Genomic DNA, 20,881 nt, shown 5'->3' on the forward strand with positions numbered 1-20,881 from the left:
GCCATATATATTGTATAAAAGTATACAAAGGTTTATAAAATACTTCTATTTATCTAAAAAGAACTTAGTTTTGTTTGTTGTCACATTCATTAAAGTTATTAGTGCAAAAGATGTATCATTATGTGATTAAATAAAATAGCTATGGGTGCATCACATTCGCTCACATTGTTTCCAAAATGGCGGACATGGGTGAAGATCAGATCACGACGTACAAAGCACAATTACAGCAGGTTTGTGGCTCTAAATACCTCTTTTTCTCTGAAAACTATCGTTTAGGTGTTGTAGGTAAACTTCTGGAAGATGTATGTGTGAAAATGATGGCGGTTAAGGTGAGAAATCAGCGTCAAACATCCATGTTTTTGTGTAAAGTGCAACTGGTAGGTTGCTGTTTTTCAAGCAGTATTTCCCTATTTTTATGGCACGAAAATAAGCGTATAACACTATCATTGGTATCGCAGTGTTATATTAAGGGACCATTCAGGTGAATGTAACTTGAGCATCTTTTCTTGCTTCTTCAGAATCTGTATAGCAGAGTCATCAGCAAGTTGATGTTGACTACAAATAGTACAATCACCAAAGACAAGTTCTACACTGAGCCACGAGTGTAGCAGCAACTTGTATATGTGGTTGAAAAAAATGTGTAAATACTAGTACATGCATGTAAAACCACCATTAATGTGCAAATATACAAAAGTAACGCCCTCCTTTCTCAGCACTGGAACACCAGAGCTGAAGTGGTACTCAGCACTGGAAATCCAGTGCTGAGGCGGCTTCAGCTCTGGAATAGAGCCATTCAGCTCTGGAAACCGAGAGCTGAAAGGAGTTCAGCACTGGAATTCCAGTGCTGAAAAGTCTCAGCACTGGAAGTGGAATTAAGAAATTATGTTCCGCACTGGAAACCGAGTGCTGAGCAGAGGCCACCGTCTCTGAGGCATTCATGAGCTGTGAGTTCATGAAAAAAAAGTCAGAAGAAGGTCAGAAAAGGGTCAGAAAAAAAGTTGTTCATAATCTCTGGTACTTTGGTTCATATCATAATCTCTGGTATCTCTGGTTGATATCACTTATACTGGTGCCTATATATAATCGTGTTAATTTTTCTCTGCGAAAATGAACGAAAATAATCACAAAGGTGCCGTTTTAGTTTCTTTAGTTTCCAAAACCACATGTAGTGAAACACAACAGCGTAAGGTTTTCAATAACGATTAAAGAGTAAACTCAGTGGCAGGAATACAAGTGATTCGGCACAGCAAGGAGTGGCACAGATTTCCTACCTCTCAGCACTGGGACATAATTTTCCAGTGCCGGGAAAGACGTCAGCACTGGTTTGAAGAGCGTCCCAGTGCTGAAGGGACGTCAGCACTGGTTTTCCAGTGCTGAATTCTTCCCCAGCACTGGTAAATCCAGTGTGGAGGGCGTTACTTTTGTATACGAGCACTCGGTTCCAGTGCTGAAACCGCCGTCAGCACTGGGGACCCAGTGCTGAGCGACCTTTGAACTGGCTCTGCCGCACGTTCAGCACTGGAGACCGAGTGCTGAAGGGACTTCAGCACTGGAAACCGAGAGCTGAGACAACGTTCAGCTCTGGAACAGAGCCGTTCAGCTCTGGAAAACCAGTGCCGAATATTTTTCAGGACTGGAATTCCAGTGCTGAGGGAGCTTCAGCTCTAGGAAAAGAGCCGTTCAGCTCTGGAATTCCAGTGCTGACGAAATTTCGACCGCTGATTCAGCACTGGAACACCAGTGCGGAGGGCGTTACTTTTGTATATTTGCCATTAATGTTAAGATTTTATGATTTTGATGCCAATATTCTGTGTTATCTCCCAACAGGTAGAAGCAGCTCTAACCACAGACCCCAACAATGAAGACTTGTTAAAACTCAAACAGGACTTACAGGTAACTATTGGCAATAGCATAGTTATTTCCATCATCTATCATCTATTCTTGTAACATATGAACAATACATGTACACAATGTAGTTTAAATACATTGTAGGTGGGACGAATATTTCTGTAAACTGATTTCTATTAAAGGAGATAGATATACTAGTAGTCAATTTTTAACAGAACAAAAGTGAATCAAGAAATCTGTAACCATGTACAGTTTGTAATTCAAAAAACCTATACTCTGTACAAAAAAAAAGCAATGTATGTGTTGACTGAAAAATACCAATTTTTAGAAAGAGTGAATTGCATTTTCAATTGTTTGAAAATTTGACTCACCTCTTAATAATTAATGTGTAGGTAGCACTGACTATTCTGGTAAGTGAAACCTACACTGTTTGAAAAATTGAATGACTCACTACTGCACTTTCCTGTTAACAGGAAGTGATAGACTTGTCGTTAGACTTGGCGAAGGCTGGACAGAGCGGTGCAGGTCCGTCCGGTGAGGGCGCCACCCCACAGCCGGTGAAGGAATGGCAGGTGGGAGACACGTGTATGGCACCGTGGAGCGAGGATGGCGGGTGAGTCAATGCTGCCATTTACACAGCTGTCAGCAATACCTAGACAATGTTAAAAATTCCACATGCAGCATTAAGTTATAGTATAACTTCTAGTAGTAGTAGTAGTAGCATCCAGTCTAGATGTTGATTATATTTTGTACTTATAGTAAAAGGTTGAACTTTATTCCAACATACAATTGTACAGGGATAAGATTTTCAGCGACCACTGTCGCCTTCATCAGGATAATTAATGACCAATCACTTCACAACATGATCTTTTACTATGATTACTACAGGCACAGATGAACTTTCATAATATTTTGTACTTGTCTAGTTTTTGTCTTTGTCTAGTTATGAACATATTTACAAGTTACAAGAGTATTTCCACATTAAGAGTGTCTTCACTGTTATATATAAATTAAAGTAGATTAGTTTCTTAGAATTGTTAGATATTAGCATAGTTTAGTTCATCTCATACATTGTTCAAGTTGCCGTATTTTGTACTTGCTACAATTGTCATGTAATAATTCTATAACTGTAATTAACATAAAATAACAAGGTATGTTTACTAATACAGGCCTTAAACTTTAACTGTTTTTTATTCCAGTTTCTATGAGGCCACAATAGATGAAAAGTTGGACGGAGGAAGAGTTACAGTCACATTTGAAGGCTGGGGTAACAGTGAAATAGCACAGGTGAGGAATATATGTCAGTTTTACCTTGCTTTTATGATGTAACATCGAAAAGAGTAGGGGACCTTCCCAGTGTGAGTGGTTCAAACCTTACAGTCCAGTCTTACACAGCTTGTACTTAAATGTACAAAACTGGTGTGTTACGCCTAAAGGCGTTTTTAACCGGTTATGTGAAACAAACAAAACAAAAAACAAAATGTGGTGAACTGTAGTGTAGTGTGTAGTTTACAGATTCTTCTAACAAATTTCTTGTAGCATAGTACTTGAACCTATAACCAGTTTGTTGTATTCTTTGTCAAAGATAAGTGTCTACACTTTTACTTTTTTACTCCAGGACTACCAGCTGAAGTTACCAGAGGAGTCTAACAAAAGAACAGCCTCAGAAGCAGGGCTGGGGGGCGACTGGGACAAACCAAAATCAAAGTAAGGGGTGTGCCAAGACTTAGTCTTCAATGGACTGAATTATGCTGTAGTCCAATATTCAAATTGCACTTGAAAAGAGCTACATGTTATACCTGTATATACAGTACATATTGTCTTCTCTGTCATAACTAGTGGAAGATAAGCTCCTCAGTGAACCAAGGTTAATGTTACTTTAACTGTGTTTTAAAGGAAAGAGATGCTGAAAGCGAAACAAGAGTACAAGAAGAAGAAGAACATGAAGAAAGCCCTCCGACTCAAGGAGATCGAAGAAGCCAGAGAACAAGAGAAGAACAAGTGGCAAGACTTTAACAACAAGGTGGGCTATATACAGGGGAAGGGGCATTACATGTACTTACAATGTAAGATAAACATATATTGAGTGTGGATATAGACAGCTTACAATTTTACATAGTTTATACAGTTGGTAGTCCCTTGTTTGTTCATGGTTCAGAATTTTTCCTTTCGTTTCATCTGTTTTGTTTGACAATGATCTGACAATACACTTTCTCTGAAGGAATACTGCAACTTGTGGTAAATAATTCTTATCTAAGCTGCCAACCACCTTTGGCTGAATTTGTTGACTATTAGAAGGTTTTAAAACTCACTAGACTAAATCTACTGTTACGTCGGTGGGTGCTCTGTGACTGAGAGTGATATTTAAGGGAGTTAACCAGTGACTTTTAAGGCTAAGCACGAATTTCAAATGGCTTGGCTTAGACTTCACCGAGTTGACTGTGAAGTCTGTAAAATAATCTTGTTACGGTCGACCACTGAAGTCAGGTACTTTTACTACCCCGGCCTGTAGCAGCAGAAAAAATAAGGTAAGCATCATAACTGTTCCTGTACTTGTATGTGTTGCCTGTTCTTCATATTTGAGTATTTAGAAATAAAACCTGTGGTTTGTTTATTTAGAATCACGACTACAACAGCATTTACAACTACATATAATTTCTTTTGGATTGGGGGGGGGGAATTCAGCAGGTATTTAGAATTTCAGGTACACAGCAATTAAAAGAAAATGGTGAGAAAAATAAAAAAAATTGGCTTTTTAAAAATTCCATCTTTTTTGTTATCACAAAATGAGTCAACCTAATGAAAGGAAAGTAAAAAAAAACATCTTGGGGTTGTCTTGCAGACTTGCAAAGACTACTGTCCTCTGTTGTTTTATGTTCCACAGTCCAGAAATCAGTAAAATCTGATTGTGATAGGGGAAGACGCTGAACACCCCCGGAGATTGTGAAGCAATGGTATGTCCCACCACAGACAGGTGCTGTGTACTACCATGTAGTAACTTCCTTCCCACTTTCTACTTATGCATGTAAGTCACTGCCCGGTTAACTTTGGGTGGGAAAATTTTAGAAAGGCCCCCTTGGCCTAACTGCACTTGTACCACCCTTGGTTTCAAACATTGATAAAAAAGTTTACAGTCCTGAATAAAAACATATATGTAGCTTGTTTTTGGTAGTTTTAACAGGCACGAAAATGTTGAAAACCCATTTTCTTATTCAAGAACTATCAAAGATATGATACAGAAGAATTTTGAACCAGTCAGGACAAATTATGCGTCATTTAGTTTCTTTGTTTCAGGTAGTTTACAATGGTTTGATACAGAACAGAAAGCTCCCAAAGACACTTTCAAAACTTATCATTCATGACAATATCATTCATGTTTTTGGCCTTTTAGAAATAGATAAGATATAAGTATTGTGGATGGTTTTGTGAGAAGTCTTTGGGAGCGAATGTAAAAAAAGTTATCGGACGCAAAAATCCAGTAACCTCTGTCTTATCATGATCAGTGCTCTGATAGAACCAAGGCTCATGGGACATGGAAGAACGGCCACTTGGGAATGGGGTAGGTCTATCAGGTACCAGGTAAGACAGGTAAGATGGTAATAAGGCACATAAACTAATAATTTAGGGCATTTTTTGTATCCTATGAAATTATTTGTAGTTATAATTATACAGTCTTACATATGTATGAATGATTAGCATACTGTCTCTAGTTTCGAACATATTTGTTAACAGTTTGTACTTCTTGAAATTTCTGTTACTTTTTGTGTTTATTACAATGTATTTACACTTTTATGTTAACCTTCATTCTGCTAAATCATAGAACGTTATACATGTATGTGCAATTTGTCAACTTATAAGGCCTTGAAAATGCTTTCATGATCAGGGTTTACTTACAACCAAGGCAACCAATCAGATGTACTCATACATTTTGTACAAACATCAGACTCTACAGTAGGAGCCAATCACAGACCAGCTCACATCCATACAACCAATAGGAAACAAACTAATTAAAGAAGTAGGACAACACTGACCAATGGCAAAGGAGGTTGCAAAAGCATACCTACAGGAAGTATTAGAACTTAGTGCATGTAGCTATTCCATTGGTCAGTGTCATGTGCAGGATGTGCTGTGCATTAATGCCCCCTGGCTTCCCCCTGGTGTGTTGCAGGCGTTCCACAAGGGCAACAAGAAGGGCAAGGTGAAGAAGAGTATATTTGCTTCCCCAGAGTCCGTAGACGGGCGGGTGAGTACATTTCATTCATTCATTCATTCATTGACATTCATTCATTCAGTCCATCCTGTAGCTCATAAGCCATAGGGACAGTCTGTCTGTTACTATGCAGGGATTGATATCCTTTTTTTGCATACCTGCACTGTTTCAGGATAACATTGAAAATTACCTTCACCAAACAAATTTTACCTGCATCACTCAGACTTTGAGTTATGGATCACACTTAAACTGTTCAGAAACAATTGTCATCACATGTATTTCTTACTTAATATTGAGTAATAGATGTATAAGATTCCTTTTCATTGATGACACCTAATCTTGACTGACTTCCCTATAGGTTGGTGTGGGCACATGTGGAATAGCAGACAAGCCGATGACCAAGTATGAAGCCCCGCCACAGTACGCCAGATTCCTGCCCCCTCAGTAACACATCTACATCCCGTTACACTACAACATGTCTACATGTCATACCAGACCATTTTCAGCACATTAGCAAAACCCTGATTTTTTATGTCTACGTTGGATATTTGGTCAACGTTGCATCAGAATTTCGCCTGTTGCAGAAGATATCTTTTCCGACATAACATTTGGAAACTACAGACGGGATGTTAACCTTGTATGCGCATATATGACCTTACATGAGACGTTCTGCCGAAGTGCTATGTACAATACATGGGTTTCGTGCAAGTGCAGTACGTTCTGGCGACATGTTCCAATTTTCCATCTTTTTCCCAGGCACTGAAGAGAGCTTTCTTTTTCTTTTTTTCATTCTGTCCCAAAATCAGATTTTTTTGAGAAATAAAGTTGTGTTCCAATGTACGTTATTTTTTCAGTCAGCAGCAATCATAGATTTTGTCCTAAACTTCAAGCACAATTGTCTTTTTCCTCTTCCTTCTTCAAAACATTGGATTTTAATTCCTTGTCTACATATACTTTAACAAAGCCAGAAAGTAAACTATTTTTTCTTAAACTTTAGTCAAAATATACAACTGCTGTTGTCCAAAGCTCAATTTTGTTAATGATCATCGTTATTTTTGACTGAAGAAGTAAAAGTTTTGACATCACACTTGTTAGACACACATACAGTTAAAGAGGTAAGTCAGTTAAGCATGTAGTTTTGATATTGAACTAGAAATGATATTTTTCCATCATGATTTTGTTCGGTTACAGTTAATACTTGTGTACATACATGTAGTGTCCATCCTAGGGTTAAAACTGGGTAACATAAAGTTGATTCTATGTAAAAGGTGTATGTCAAATTTTGATCATACTAGAATGAGAATATGTTGGAATTGTGACATTGCAAAACTAGGATAACTTGGTACATGTATACATCATCAGTGGTTCGGTCTCTTATAATGTCTATAGATTCTTCAACTTTGTGTGGCCCAAAGAAATGTTGTTAAAACATGTTACTGTTAAGTTCATGTTAATAACTGTAAACTCTATGTACTTCTACTTGTACTTACTTATGTACAATGCAGAAATGTACAGTTTAGCTGTATAAACTGGCTGTCGATGTGTTATTGTTGTCCATACTTACATGTATAGGCACTGAGATTGCTTTGCTCCCAGTGTTACGCAACTGGTACATTGTAATTACCTTTTTTGTTTAAAACCAATGGCCCCTCATAGTTAACTGTTGTGCCCCCCTCCCCACACACATACATGTACACAGCATTGTAGCCCCTCATACTATAGTTACAATGTAACTGTTGTGCCCCCCACCCGCACACATGTACACAGCATTGTAAGCATAGCCCCAGTATTCAGATGTGTCAGTATCTGTTGTCAGTGATACATTTTGTGGCCGACTTGTCCTGTAAATAATGCTCTAAGATATCCAGCCTCCTGTATATGTAAGTGACCTTATTTGTTTCATATATGGAGTGTAATAAAAAAAGTACAGACTCGTAATATGTGTCACTCATGGTTGGTGATACGTTATTAGTAGTTGAATTCCTTCCCACAGACACCATGTGGTGTTTAGGGCAGTGCCCATCTCTGGTTCAGTAACCCTTGGGCCACACAGTAGTGCAATCACTACAGCAGGGGGCTAGTCCACTGGTAGTGGTGTGTGTTTAACTCCCATATGCCTCCAAATGCTGAGTGCTAAGCAGTACATTGTGTATGTATCATACATTTGTTTTTGCTCAGTTTCTTCTTCTTCTCCAAACCAAAAAGGTCAATGACCTGAACCAGACTGTTACCATGGTAACGTGTTGGGTTACATCATGTTGCAATTTTGTAGTAGGAGGGATTTAGACACCTGTCTGACCATATATTTGAATATATTTGTCAAATGAGTAAGCATTAACAGCAGACCATATGCAAAGGTAAAGATTATGCATTTGCCTTTTCTAGTTTTTAAAGTCGGCTGGGGATCGAACTCATGACCTACATGTATGATCAATGAAACGTCAGCGAGGTAAGATTCACTGGTTTTGAAAAAAGAACTCCCCTATCTCTTATGTAAGATCACTGTCTAGAAAAGGAGGCCATAGCAACAGCACATCAATGTTCTATGAATATAAACTCATACGTAAAATGCAAAACCTGCCGTCGCAATTATAACTGTGGTGTCACGCCGCAAGCATTTCCTGGGAAGCCATTTGTACCGGGGTGTCACAATGTGAGACAGCAAGCTTCACTCCAAACATGCCAGTCCACCACAACATTCTCCACATATAGCCCAGGCCATTCAAATTTAAACAGGCACTCTAATGAAGACACAAAATGTGTAGTGTGTGTGTGTGGTAGACTAAGTCCTGAAGTGGCCTTAAACATGCTTACACTGCAAAGTTGGTGGGACTTATATTCAGTCTGACTCAGACAAGTCTGATCTCTGTAAATTTGGAAAGTTATTTCTGAAGTTTTATTTTCACAATGATTCATGTTAGCCTGGTAATGGCAACTGTCATAACTGCCTAACGTACTCTGAGACTGCATGGCATATTAGATTACATTGTACAGTGTATATGTAGCATCAATAATTATAATCCCCAAGTTATGATTCTAGAGAAGTCCTTAATATCACCCTTTATCATGTGTATCTCTTTGGTTACCTGGTCCACTTTATTCATTACGTGATTGTTTTGTACCTTTGCAAATATCATTTTGTGGTCACTAGATTTTCTACATGCCCATTGTCTTTCCAACTTTATCTAGAACAGTGATGCTATCTAGTATCTATTTACAGTGTAACTTAAAGCTTCATTGTTTTAGGGTGTGTCCTAACATAATTTATAAATAATTAAGTTTTATTACAAAAATTAATACCTGCCCATAGGCTAACTGCATGTAAAATGGTGACAAAATATCAACTACATGTAGTTCCTACACATTTTTTTACATGTACAGTAAACTCTCTTCTACATACTAAAAACGTTAGGCTAAGTTTTGTTAGGTTTGACTTCTTGCTCAGTACTATCCATGTACAGTGTGTGTAATGGGGTAGAAATGGACATGAACTTGATCTGGGTGAAGAGTTCATCCCTCGTAAAACATTTGGCGAGCGAACTCGCCCGGCACGTGCCAGGCAGTAAACGTCGATGTCAGGGTTAACTGCTCCGCAAACACTGAGCCTCTAGCCCACCAACACGCCGAAGTTCGAATCCAACTGGCAATTAAAACTATCCAACTCGACCCTGACCCACCGGCCCTAAACGTTGGGCTCGTCGAATCGCAGACTTTGAAACAAGACCGTTTGTATTTAAACGGAGGACTGAGAGAAATAACTGGGTGTTCTCCAATCAAAGTGGCATTCCTGAACGGGGGCTGGATGTCAGTGATGTATGGTGAAGTTGTTGGAAGTGTTCTGGAGTCCAATCTGGATACCACGTCACGCCGAAGTACTGTCAACACTGTCAAAACAACTTCATCTGTCTTAGTCACACAGGGGAGGGCCACGTGTTGTGAAGAAACCATCTCGATTTCTTTCTTAAAGTAGAAATCGTTTCTTCCAATCTTCAATGTTCTAGAGCCTTGGGAAAAAATGTTGTTTCCTGTTTCACTCCTGAAAAAATTAGAGGGGGGGCCACGTGTTAAGAAACCATCTTGATTTCTTTCTTAGAGTAGAAACGGTTTCTTCCAATCTTCAATGTTCTAGAGCCTGGGGAAAAAGAGTTGTGTTTCCTGTTTCAGTCCTGAAAAAAATTAGGGTCGGTAGGTAGGGATTATCTTTTTTTTCTTTCTTTTTTTAGACTTTGGCAATCTCTGGTAATCCAACAAGTCAAAGTGATAAAAACTTTGTACAAACAAAGGGTTGTCCAACAGTGAAAATGTAAGTGTCCTCATGCAAGTTTTACTTGAAAACATTAAACTGTATTGTATAATGATACCGTGATATAAAACCAGTCACACTTCCATATCTCACTTTTATAACTTGTCCCTTTTATTCATAGAATGGCCAGATGTTTCTAGAAATTCATACTTAGTGACTTGAAAGTACAAATAATACTGGCAATTATTTTACAAATTTGGCGGCTTTATTGTGCTTGCAATATAATATGGATATCTAGTGAACATGTTTGGGAAATATGCTTTATTAAGATTATTTGACTGACATGTATAAACCCAAGGATTATTAACTTAAAGGTACATAGACTGAGATACAAATAGCATGTCATGTTAAAACATATATCCCTTCAACTTTTTCCCAATACCTTGGTTAAAAACTTTTATACAAAATTTCATACAAAATCATCCACATCAAACATCTACAATGCAGCACTTCTATACCTAATTATTATTCAATATCAAGATATACATTAGCAAGATCATTAAAAAATACAGCAAGGCCACAATTAGATACTGACTTGCATACTGGCCATTCAAACACAATGGTTCCAACCTAATAAAATGAAGATGTCTTTTTGAGAAGACTGACATTAAGACAATTTCAATTAAGCAATCAATTACCCAAAAATTATGCTTTAAAGTTGAGGGCAAGTGTCAATGGTCTTATAAGTTTGAGTGTAAATGTTCAATTTTTTCTACAATGCTGTGGGCTTCAAACAATGTAAAAGTCATGCATACTCTGTACGTCATATGTATAGGCAAGAGCTTGCAATGTTTGAGATTGAAAAAAAAACCCATAAAGTTTTGAGAATGACAGTAGTTTATAAAAGCCCTAAAATGTGATATGTAATGTTCAGAATTGTTACAAATGAGTATTGAAATAATTCAAGGAGAACCTATTGCTACAGCACAATTTTCAGCACTATAAAATGAACCATGATTTTCCGCATACATGTACATTGATTTTGGCCCATTTTCGGTAAAAAAGAATGGGTGATAGAGTACATTACAAGGCAACAAGGCTTGCTATGAAACAAATTACTGCAACTTATGATGTCTTCATACACCGAAAAAATCGAGAAATTCATCACGTTGTAATAGTTGCAAAACTGATAAAAAGTGTCATAATTTTCCCACATCATATTTCGGGTCTCAAGAGGATAAGATTATCATTAAGATGAAAAAAAGTCCCTATGACTGCAATTGAACACAGAAGTTATACAATCTATTTACTCTTCGCTTTAATAACTCGAGCAAATCACTGATTGGTGAGAAAACACTGCGATGACATCAATATTCCAATTGTGAACTTCAAGGTCATATAATGAAGGTCAACCATTGTCCTTACAATTTACATGATTAAGCATACAAAATTTACATTGTAAAAAACTGTTAATATTGACAATACTGCCTCTACTCCAACCCAAAATAAAGTCCTCAGTCACAAATACTGCAAGATCATTTACTTTTGTGGTAAAAGGTCTTATTTTACAGTAGGATGGAAAAGTAGTTATTGCTGTGTTTAAGATACACTTTTGAAAAAGTTACTGCAGTCATACATTGTATATTTGCCATGAATTTACGGTGGATTGGTCACCGCAAAACTAATTGGGAAAATTATAATTAAGATTGAAAGTAATGAAGTTTGCACTAAATTGTCATTAAAAAATGTATGTCTTACCAAATATTGGGCTGTACAATGTATTTGTCTTTTATACCGGTGGTTATATCAGAGAGCCATTTTACTAGATATTGTAAGAATTGCTTAGCCCATTTCCTTACATACAGTTGTAGAAAAATTTCCTTCAAAAATTGTGTCTTTCACTGAACATGGATGATGTTATATGCAAGAAACCGACCTTGTTGGCTACTAATTAGTGATAATTACAGAGCTATAACGAGTTGCCATTAGCAACAGCTGCCCCGCCCTTCTGGTTCGTCTGTGCTTGTCCCGTCCAGCATGATCTTGTCCTTGTCCACAGGGTCATCGTAGCTGTTGGCCTTGTCATTTGCTAGTATCTGCAATTAGGAAGACACGAAGACATAATATGAGTTAAAGAGGCCATCTATGAACCTCTACAACAGTCATACTCATGCCTACAAATACCAGAGTTGTCAATCAAGGATTGAGGTGTTCAAAAACTCATTCTTTCCTAGAACTATCACAGAGTGGAACTCACTGTCACCAAGTACAGTAGGGGCATTATCATTAGATAGCTTTAAACAATGTTTAGAGTTAGATGTCCAAGGGTTACATGTAACAAGTTGTTCTGTGTAACGTAGCCAGCTGCCTGCGAAGCTGGTGTGCTATGCTGAATGGCTGTTGAGCATCTGAAAGTAATCTCGGTAATTCATCTAAGTTGCAATTGTCTTTGAATGACTGGACAAAGAGATATACAAACCCAACGCGCAGCCACTCAAAAAAATACTCGGAAGTCAAATTGCTGAGCTGCCAAGACAAGAAAACAAACGTACCCTTGTGACCAGATATCTGGCCGCCTCGTCGATGTTGATATTTTCCTTGGCAGACGTCTCAAACCAGCCGATGAAGCTCTTCTCCTTGCAGTACTCGTCCATCTGAGATGTGTTGTTCACCATGCCTTCCTTAGCCTGGTCACACTGGGACAGAAACACACAATCAATGGCCGTGTAACACACTGAAATTCCCCTTTTTTTCAGCCTCTAATTTGAGAGAATTATTCCCGGAACTACCAATAGGAGCTCAAGATTTTTTAATACTATACTAGACAAGTAAGAATATAGAGCTGACTATTCTCTGTCACTATGGAAACCAGTCATCACAGCCTCCATGTGGCCTGCATCCATCTTTCTGTCATTTTGAAGGAATTTTTGCTGCTGATGACAAAAAAATTGCCCGATCTGTCATCTTTGATGGACAAAATTGGTGTTTAAAGGTATGGAATGTTACTGAACCTGAACTAAGCTTAGTCTAACTGCAAAATTGCCCATCAAAATGCAGGAAATAGCATTTCAGAGGGACAAGATTTCAGCATTTTTCCTGGGGAAGCATTCCCCCACCCCTCCCTTGGAACCCTCCTAAAGAATTGTTGCCACTATAATGGCAGAAATTGAAATGACGGAATAGATAGAAACATTTTCTCACCTTGTTTGCCAACAACACTGCAGGAATTGACTGTCCATTGGGAAGTTGAACTTTGCTGTCTAGGTCGTTCTTCCACTTTGACACTGCTTCGAATGTTGATGCTCTCGTGACGTCGAATACTACAAAAGCTCCTACTGCTTCCTTGTAGTATACTCTGGTCATGTTTCCAAACCGTTCTTGTCCTGTTGTGGTACCACAAAGAAAATTATAACTAGAAAGTAATATTTGCAAAGCAAATGCATTATGTTTACCTTCACATGGCTCAGTTTAACAAGCTACTGCTTTGTTTGTTCTTTATTCTTACTCAAACACCTTCTTGTATCTGGCGACCATGCAGCCCCTCTTGAACTCAGTTCTGCATGGCACTAGCAACATGATGTAACCCAAGACCAGTTACCATGGTGACAGACGTCTGGTCCTGGTCATTGACCTTATTTGTTTGGAGAAGAAGAAGAGGAGGAAGAAGAAACAAAGCAAAAACAGTTATTACTGTATTTTTACTTCTGAGAAGGAAAACATAATTATACACCAGTAACCACTTGCAGGGGATGTATATTACATATTAAATATAATTACATATTATTTATTAAATATATTATGAAATTTTACCTGCGATGTCCCACAGTTGTAACCTGATTAGCGTGTCTGCATCCCAGTTGATGACCTTGAGGGCAAAGTCCACCCCAATCTGTGTTTTCAAGGTCACGGACCACAAAAACAAGTGCTTGTACTTACATCTACATAAGCATGAGAGTAGACAGAAAGTTTTTGATCAGTCACTGTGTCTACATGTATTTACTACACTGTACCCCTAGTACTGCACAGTAACGTGTAAAACTAGAGCCAACCCGGGCCCTGGGATTCTAAATTCTTGCCCATGGACACATGGAATTTGCATGTATAATTATAGTGATTTTATTTGGCAACCATATTGAAGCAACAACCTTGCAATTGCAGAACAAAGTCTGAATTGTGACCTTATATATACATGCTTATATCTTGTTCCCATTTGTTATAATTACAGATTACTAAGTTACATGTACCGATATGCTACACATGTATGTAATTACACAGTACACTAGTTAGTATCTTTCTTGTTGTGAAAGTTATTGAAAGGATACAGTAGCCCTATAGTGCTGTGAGAAGAACTGATGCACGTATCTCTTGATGATACTGGTCTTCCCCGTCCCGAGGTCTCCAATCACCAAGATCTTGTACAGGTGTTCCTTCTTGTCTCCCGACGACGCCTTAAGAAACAAAAGAAGACACTTAAAGTTTAATATAAGATAATGATTTCATAGATGATATTCCCCCCAAATCATCAGATTCCTATGATTTTACTGTAAATCTTGAAATGTAATGTTTTTGAATTTCAGATACTGAAAATATATCTAAATATATTGTCTTTTTTAAACAATTTTCAACAATTTTTGGACTTTTATGGACTGATAACAAGTTAAACTTTAAATACATTCTGCCAAACAGCTTCAATATGTTTCAACAAAAATGTTTTTGTTCTTTTTGTTCATTTACTATAGTTTTAAGCCAGATACTGAGATGGCTTCAACATATGCGATAGTGGAGGGGAGGGGGTTACAGATAGGTGTAAACCATATAACTTATAATATAATTTATAAGGCACTGGAGATAGCCTGGTTACCAAACCTATTATACATGTAGCTCCCGAGTCCTACATCCTCTCTGCAAATAGCGGAGAGGATGTAGGACTTGGGAGCAACATGTATAATAGGTTTGGTAACCAGGCTAACTGGAGATTCAACAGTCTTGTTTCTTGTATGAATGTCTGTTTTTAAGTAGACTTTGTCCTTAAGCTACTGTCCTTTTTTAAGGTCAATGATCTTTCAACTTTGCGTCCACTGACCTAGAAAAATACCTAAGAAGTAGGAACAGTACTACATGTAGTACTCAGTTTCGGAATTTGGGACACAACTTTTGGCACAACTTTTTTTTTTATACTAAATTGGCATTTCAGTAGTATGATCTTTCAAGACAACTGAGCATATACATTGTACACATAAATTATTGTTGACAAAACTGTTTGGTGGGTCCTAATGTGGGTCATTGACCCCTAGACCCCTGACCCAGCGTCACCTGCTAGTACTACTAGTATACACCCTGTACAGACAATGTACCAGTTAGTACTAGTGAGTGTTATTTCTTCCACAACAATAAAAATTTAGCTTAAACAAAACAAAAAGTTTTCAACAACCTACAAGTATCTATTTAATTCTAATGTTGAGATTAACCAATGAACAATTGCTGGTCATTATCTATAATTGTCTAATCCAATTTGTGTATAATTTGACAAAAAAAGTCTACAAAATAATACAAATCAAATACAAATGAACATGTAGCCATTCCTGGATAACCGATCTCTTTCGAGAAAAATAATGAAATAGCTAGAACAACATTGTAGACAGGTGCACGTGTTTTCTGCTGAAATACATGCAGACTATATAATATAGCTAATGACTTAATGAAAGACCTCTTAAAGCTATAATTAACATACCTGTATGTCACCCCATGGGGTGGCTTATACAATCGTGTTTTAGGGTCAGTGAAATCCCACATGTGTACACCTGTGGGATTTTCCATTGGGCAGTTTTTGGCCTGAACTGACCACTGGTCAAATTTTTAAATTATATACTTAGTAATGCATGAATTATGATAGACTAAAAGGGAATGCTTATACTTTTATAGGACTTATTTGCCATTCAAACAACCGGGATTCTCATAACAATGGACCAATTAATTCTACCCACACCTTTACACCACAACTTTACTAGGCTATATTATTTCAATCCGTGTGGTGAGATCTTTATACAATGTACATTGTATTGACTTTATATACTAGCATATAATATAACATGCTCAAGGTGTGGCTCTCTTCAAACTCAGGACCTCCTCCTTTACAATGTATGTCTCATCCAAGAGGCTCGGACGTCCATAACAGAATCCTAAGTAGTTATACTTATATGTAGTCTAATTTTCACATGAGTCCAGTGAGGAAATAGGACGAATGTCAAGTGTATGTCTTTCCCAAGGGCAAAACATTGGTCCCTGGATTCGAACCCATGGCCTTAACATTTACACTAACTACAAGACCATGCACCCTGCCGCAGTACTGCTTTACTGTAAGGTAAAGACTGTGTTGGACACAGGGGGTTGTTTGATAGGCCATGTAACATGACCCTCTGATGTGCCCCTATTTTCTACTCGGCGCTGATCTGAGTAAACTGGTGTGTAGAGAGCTTTACTTCCACCCACCCTCCCCTGATAACAAGGTGTTCTTTGTTCACAGCACATTAGCTATGGGAAAGTTTACATGCTCTTTCCATTTGTATGCATGTACTGGTGCAGGTAACAACAAAAAATGCAGACCAATCATACGATTCCCAGAACTCAGAAAGAAAAAAAAACTGCTTTTATGCAATAAAAAATACATGAGATTTGATGCCATGATTGATTACTCTATAGCTAGGCCACACCAATTTAACTTGTTGGTTCTCGGATTTTTTCAGAAAAAATATGAAGCGACAGGGCGAAAAAAAAATTAAAATAAAAACAGGTCTAGGCATCCTATTATAGCCCCAAATGCTAACAATATGAGCCATGAAGTCAACAAAAAAGGCTGGGTTAAAATTTAAAGTATAAATTTTGAAATTTTAATCAAACCACTGCAATGATAGATGGAAAAACTGTAACAACTAGGAAGAAAAGGAATTTCCTCAACTGTTGGGGACAAAATATGAGCATTTTTGAGTTGATTCAGAACCAGAATCTTTTTTTTTTTTTTGCAAATCAGAAAAAAATGAAGAGGCGAATCCGAGAACCAACAAATTAAATTGGTGTGGCCCTACTGTATAAAAACAAGACACAGCAACCCTGAAAACACATGTAGCAACCATGCTGGCCATTAGAGATGTGTCCCAGTACTGTACCATGAAAATTGATTAGGTAGCACTACTAGGTACAAGTTACACCAATTATATGCTTATTTGTGAATACTAGTAGTAGTTGGTCCCCCATCGGTTCCAGAGACAAAGCAGTGTGTTTGAATGTCAACTACCTAGTACTAGTACGGTACCCTGAAAGATCTGTGACCTTTCTATCATATACTAGTACTACCAGTTGCAGGCTCATACATTTATATATGTAGGCCATATGTATATTAACTGCTACATGTAAATGTCACCCTATCAACTTGGTGGCAAAGGCTGGTGGGGGGTAGTGACAGACAACAAGTCTTAATACTCTTATGATATAGATTTAGGTCCCAATCTTCCCCAACAACCTCTGCTTGGAGTAGCTAACCCTACACCACCATGCCCATTTGACCCCACCCAGGTCGGTATCAGGTGACCAGGTATTTTGAGGAGTTTCTCCTGGGTGGGTGCCATTAAGACAAGAAGGCCTCTGTTCCTGAGTAGGTCTGTCTCAGGCCAGGTATACAGAGGAAGGGGGAACACCACTGCATATGTGTACAACTGATGAACACTATTAGATCTGAGAAGAGTTGGGCATCTTAAAAATGGTAGACACACTTAGGACTGGCTGAGAACATGTTTAAGAGTTCCCTCAAGTTTGATACTTCCATCAGTGAGAAAAATAAGACATTCATTACTAGTATAGGGACTGAAATACCATGCCACTGAGTTTAAATTTACTGTGTTCCAGTGTTTTAGTAACCTAGTTGATAAGAATAATTTTAAGCAATCAATCTCTAACACAGTCATTAATAATTTCAGTATTTTAGTAGGATACTGTAGTATGATGATACAAGAAAATTATGTTTTTTTCATACTTCTGCTACATTACATTATAGTATTATGTGAGTGAGTAGGTCTGGAAATCCCTACATTTCAAAATGTGTAGTATACACTAATAATACAGTCTATTTTATTCTTAAATGTATAGTGAAAGTAACATTTATTTGTGAACAAATTACATGAATATATGGTTAAAACAAACAGTTCCCAATGCCAAAAATAACCTTGATTTAATCAATTAAAATTGCCAGTCTGACCAATAGACATGTCCCACTTTGAGAGAATCCTCACTAGAGGGGGGTGGTCAATAATGAGTTTCCCTAGACATGACCTGAAGCGACCTCTCGGCAAAGATCAACAGTCACACCAGCCTACCAAAAATCAGAGGAATGCCCCCAACCCTGCCAAGGACAAGACAGCTCGGGCCTTACAGGAAAACATGACAAGACGCTACCGAACCCTCGCTTCCTGTTCTTATGTCATGTCTTAAAGTAGTCAACTTTCTTGGTAAACTGCTATAAGATGATACTTTTTTTTTTACAATCATGATAAATACTTTTGAAAAGCTGTTGTACTGCGATTGCAACATAAGCCTAATAAAGTTTTATGATGAGTTGCTTGATTCTATATTGATATGAGCTGTATTTATCAATGATTATATATCAAGCATTGTATAATTATTTGTTCTGTAAAATCATTAATATACAAAATCATTAAGTAGACTTTGCCTAGACCAAAGAGGTTGAATCAATGTTTACATATTGAAAAGTCATTTGGCAATAGAGGAACAGTGACGTCATAGACATATGATTGTATCACATGATTTAATATCTAATATTTTTGTATATATTTAGGATTAAAGACAAACTAAAAAATTATGGAAGTTAAAAAACAAGGTATTTGAAACTGTATGTAAATTGTTACATTGTGTAAATGGTAAGTAGAAATAATATACTATTACTAGTATACAGAATAAGTTTTTGTACAGTTCTACACTTACAAGTGTATTCTTTTATAAGAATTTCTCTAACTTGAAAAAAAAACCCTCAGACTTCTAAGTGCTACATTTAATTAGCATAAGAAGGGGCGTGGCACCTTACCCTTAGACACGTGAAAAATCAAAGTAATTGAGCCTTTCTTTCTTGACACCAAAAAAGTTTCAGTGGTTTGTGGATTGTGAAGGAAACTAAGATTTAGGTCAACAGCAAGCAGTGTCTAAGTTTTAAAACAATTAATTGAACTTTAACAAAACATCTCAGTGTGATAATCCAAAAATTAAACACAGGACAGGAAATACCTTTTAAGGCATAAATCCTACTAGAGTTAGCCAAGCGTTACTCAACTAGAACTCAGTTAAAACATAACGTTACACTAAATTTGACCTTATCAATTTTGTATTAGACTTAAGCACGAGACCTTCGTAACTATTGGAATTCTTTTCACGCAGTCAAATGTATGTAAAGCTCTTTTCCTTGCTCTCTTTTTGGACCACACAAGCTAGGGACACTGTCCTGTTATTTGAAGCAACCGAGTCAACAAGTCTGTTTAAACAGTACACAAACAAGACAGCATTGAAACAACAAACTATCAAAAATGGAAGCACTGACAAGATAGGAGCACTCTAGTGGTAGTCAATGTACGGAAGAAGACTCAAGTTTACGAAGATCGTTACTTAAGACAAGGAGATTTTTTGTTTTAGACTACAATGGGTTCAGTGTTAAGGTTTTGAATTACAAGTCCGGGTGGCCGGCAAATAAGAAAAGAATTCACATGAGTAGTCGCCGGCTTGTTTGACAAAATAGACGCGTGAAAACCACTTCCTGCCTGAACAAAGTAGCACGAAAAACCGACTTCAAAGTCAGCATGTCCGATTATTTGATCCTTTCCGTAACTTTAAACGTCTGTCTTTCTCTGGGCTAGATTCCGTCTAACATATAGAGCAGAAAATCGAGCATATTTTACATTCTGTAAGCAGAAACATGCAGCAAAAGGTTGGGTAGTAAAATTTTTGTGGTTTTCAAGAACTGGAGCTTTGGAATTTCCTGGGTGGATGTGGTCGGGGAGACTTGAGGGCCGTTTTTGGCTATAGTTGGAGTTTTATGTTGGCTGAAACAGCAAGGTTAGCGGCTTTAATGGCGCTATGATTGGAAAGGAAAACTTTGGCGTGTCCGAAAATATGGGGAGAGTCAAGAAACTTGGCACGGTGTCTGCATGATCGTCTTGAAAGTTAAAACGCACACAGTCTAAACCAAGACGTTGTCTGTAACGTCTTATACTGCCTCTTTGAAGACTTTCTCTCTCTTACCTTCTAGCAGATATGGTTATCATACCTCTTGTATCAATAATATGTCTAGAAAAGACGGAAAACTCACCATTTTCCTAGGACCCGATAGCTAAGAACTCCCCAGCCCCTGGAAGCTACAAGGTTTGTGAAAGATTGTCATATGACACGCGCGAGGCCAGGGGTCATCTTACAACGCGCTGATTGGTCCAGCCATAATTAAAGTAGACCAGTCTAACTATTGGATGGGGGAAAGATGATTAAAAATTTGGAGCGAATCTAAATAAAACTTATTATTAACAACAGTA

At 37.7% G+C, this 20,881-nt stretch overlaps 2 protein-coding genes across 2 annotated transcripts; one reads left to right on the top strand and one right to left on the bottom strand.

Annotated features, from left to right (window-relative positions):
- Positions 1 to 131: 131 nt before the first annotated feature.
- LOC109483100 (survival of motor neuron-related-splicing factor 30-like) lies at positions 132 to 7,991 on the top strand. Its single transcript, XM_019786089.1, has 8 exons — positions 132 to 230; positions 1,828 to 1,893; positions 2,322 to 2,461; positions 3,048 to 3,135; positions 3,467 to 3,555; positions 3,745 to 3,871; positions 6,017 to 6,091; positions 6,417 to 7,991. Exons 1-8 carry the CDS (start codon positions 177 to 179, stop codon positions 6,504 to 6,506), a joined length of 729 nt encoding a protein of 242 aa, XP_019641648.1. The 5' UTR covers positions 132 to 176; the 3' UTR covers positions 6,507 to 7,991.
- Positions 7,992 to 10,448: 2,457 nt separating this feature from the next.
- LOC109483108 (ras-related protein Rab-32-like) lies at positions 10,449 to 20,774 on the bottom strand. Its single transcript, XM_019786098.1, has 6 exons — positions 20,665 to 20,774; positions 14,624 to 14,749; positions 14,112 to 14,190; positions 13,503 to 13,684; positions 12,854 to 12,997; positions 10,449 to 12,397 (listed from the first exon to the last, which is right to left on the bottom strand). The coding sequence occupies exons 1-6, from the start codon at positions 20,665 to 20,667 to the stop codon at positions 12,287 to 12,289; spliced, it is 645 nt and encodes a 214-aa protein (XP_019641657.1). The 5' UTR covers positions 20,668 to 20,774; the 3' UTR covers positions 10,449 to 12,286.
- Between the last annotated feature and the right edge of the window lie 107 nt (positions 20,775 to 20,881).

This window comes from Branchiostoma belcheri, unplaced genomic scaffold (assembly GCF_001625305.1).
Source record: "Branchiostoma belcheri isolate BF01 breed outbred unplaced genomic scaffold, Haploidv18h27 scaffold62, whole genome shotgun sequence".
In the NCBI taxonomy this organism is placed as follows: domain Eukaryota; kingdom Metazoa; phylum Chordata; class Leptocardii; order Amphioxiformes; family Branchiostomatidae; genus Branchiostoma; species Branchiostoma belcheri.

Bases quoted from the DNA above. Each gene is read 5' to 3' on its own strand.
- LOC109483100 (XM_019786089.1), top strand. From the start codon at position 177: ATGGCGGACATGGGTGAAGATCAGATCACGACGTACAAAGCACAATTA. The intron at 3,136-3,466 runs GTGAGGAATATA...TTTTTACTCCAG, and splicing joins GTAACAGTGAAATAGCACAG to GACTACCAGCTGAAGTTACC. The intron at 6,092-6,416 runs GTGAGTACATTT...ACTTCCCTATAG, and splicing joins CAGAGTCCGTAGACGGGCGG to GTTGGTGTGGGCACATGTGG.
- LOC109483108 (XM_019786098.1), bottom strand. The intron at 14,191-14,623 runs GTATCCTTTCAA...TTGAAAACACAG, and splicing joins CACAGCACTATAGGGCTACT to ATTGGGGTGGACTTTGCCCT. The intron at 12,998-13,502 runs GTGAGAAAATGT...TTTCTGTCCCAG, and splicing joins CAGTGTTGTTGGCAAACAAG to TGTGACCAGGCTAAGGAAGG.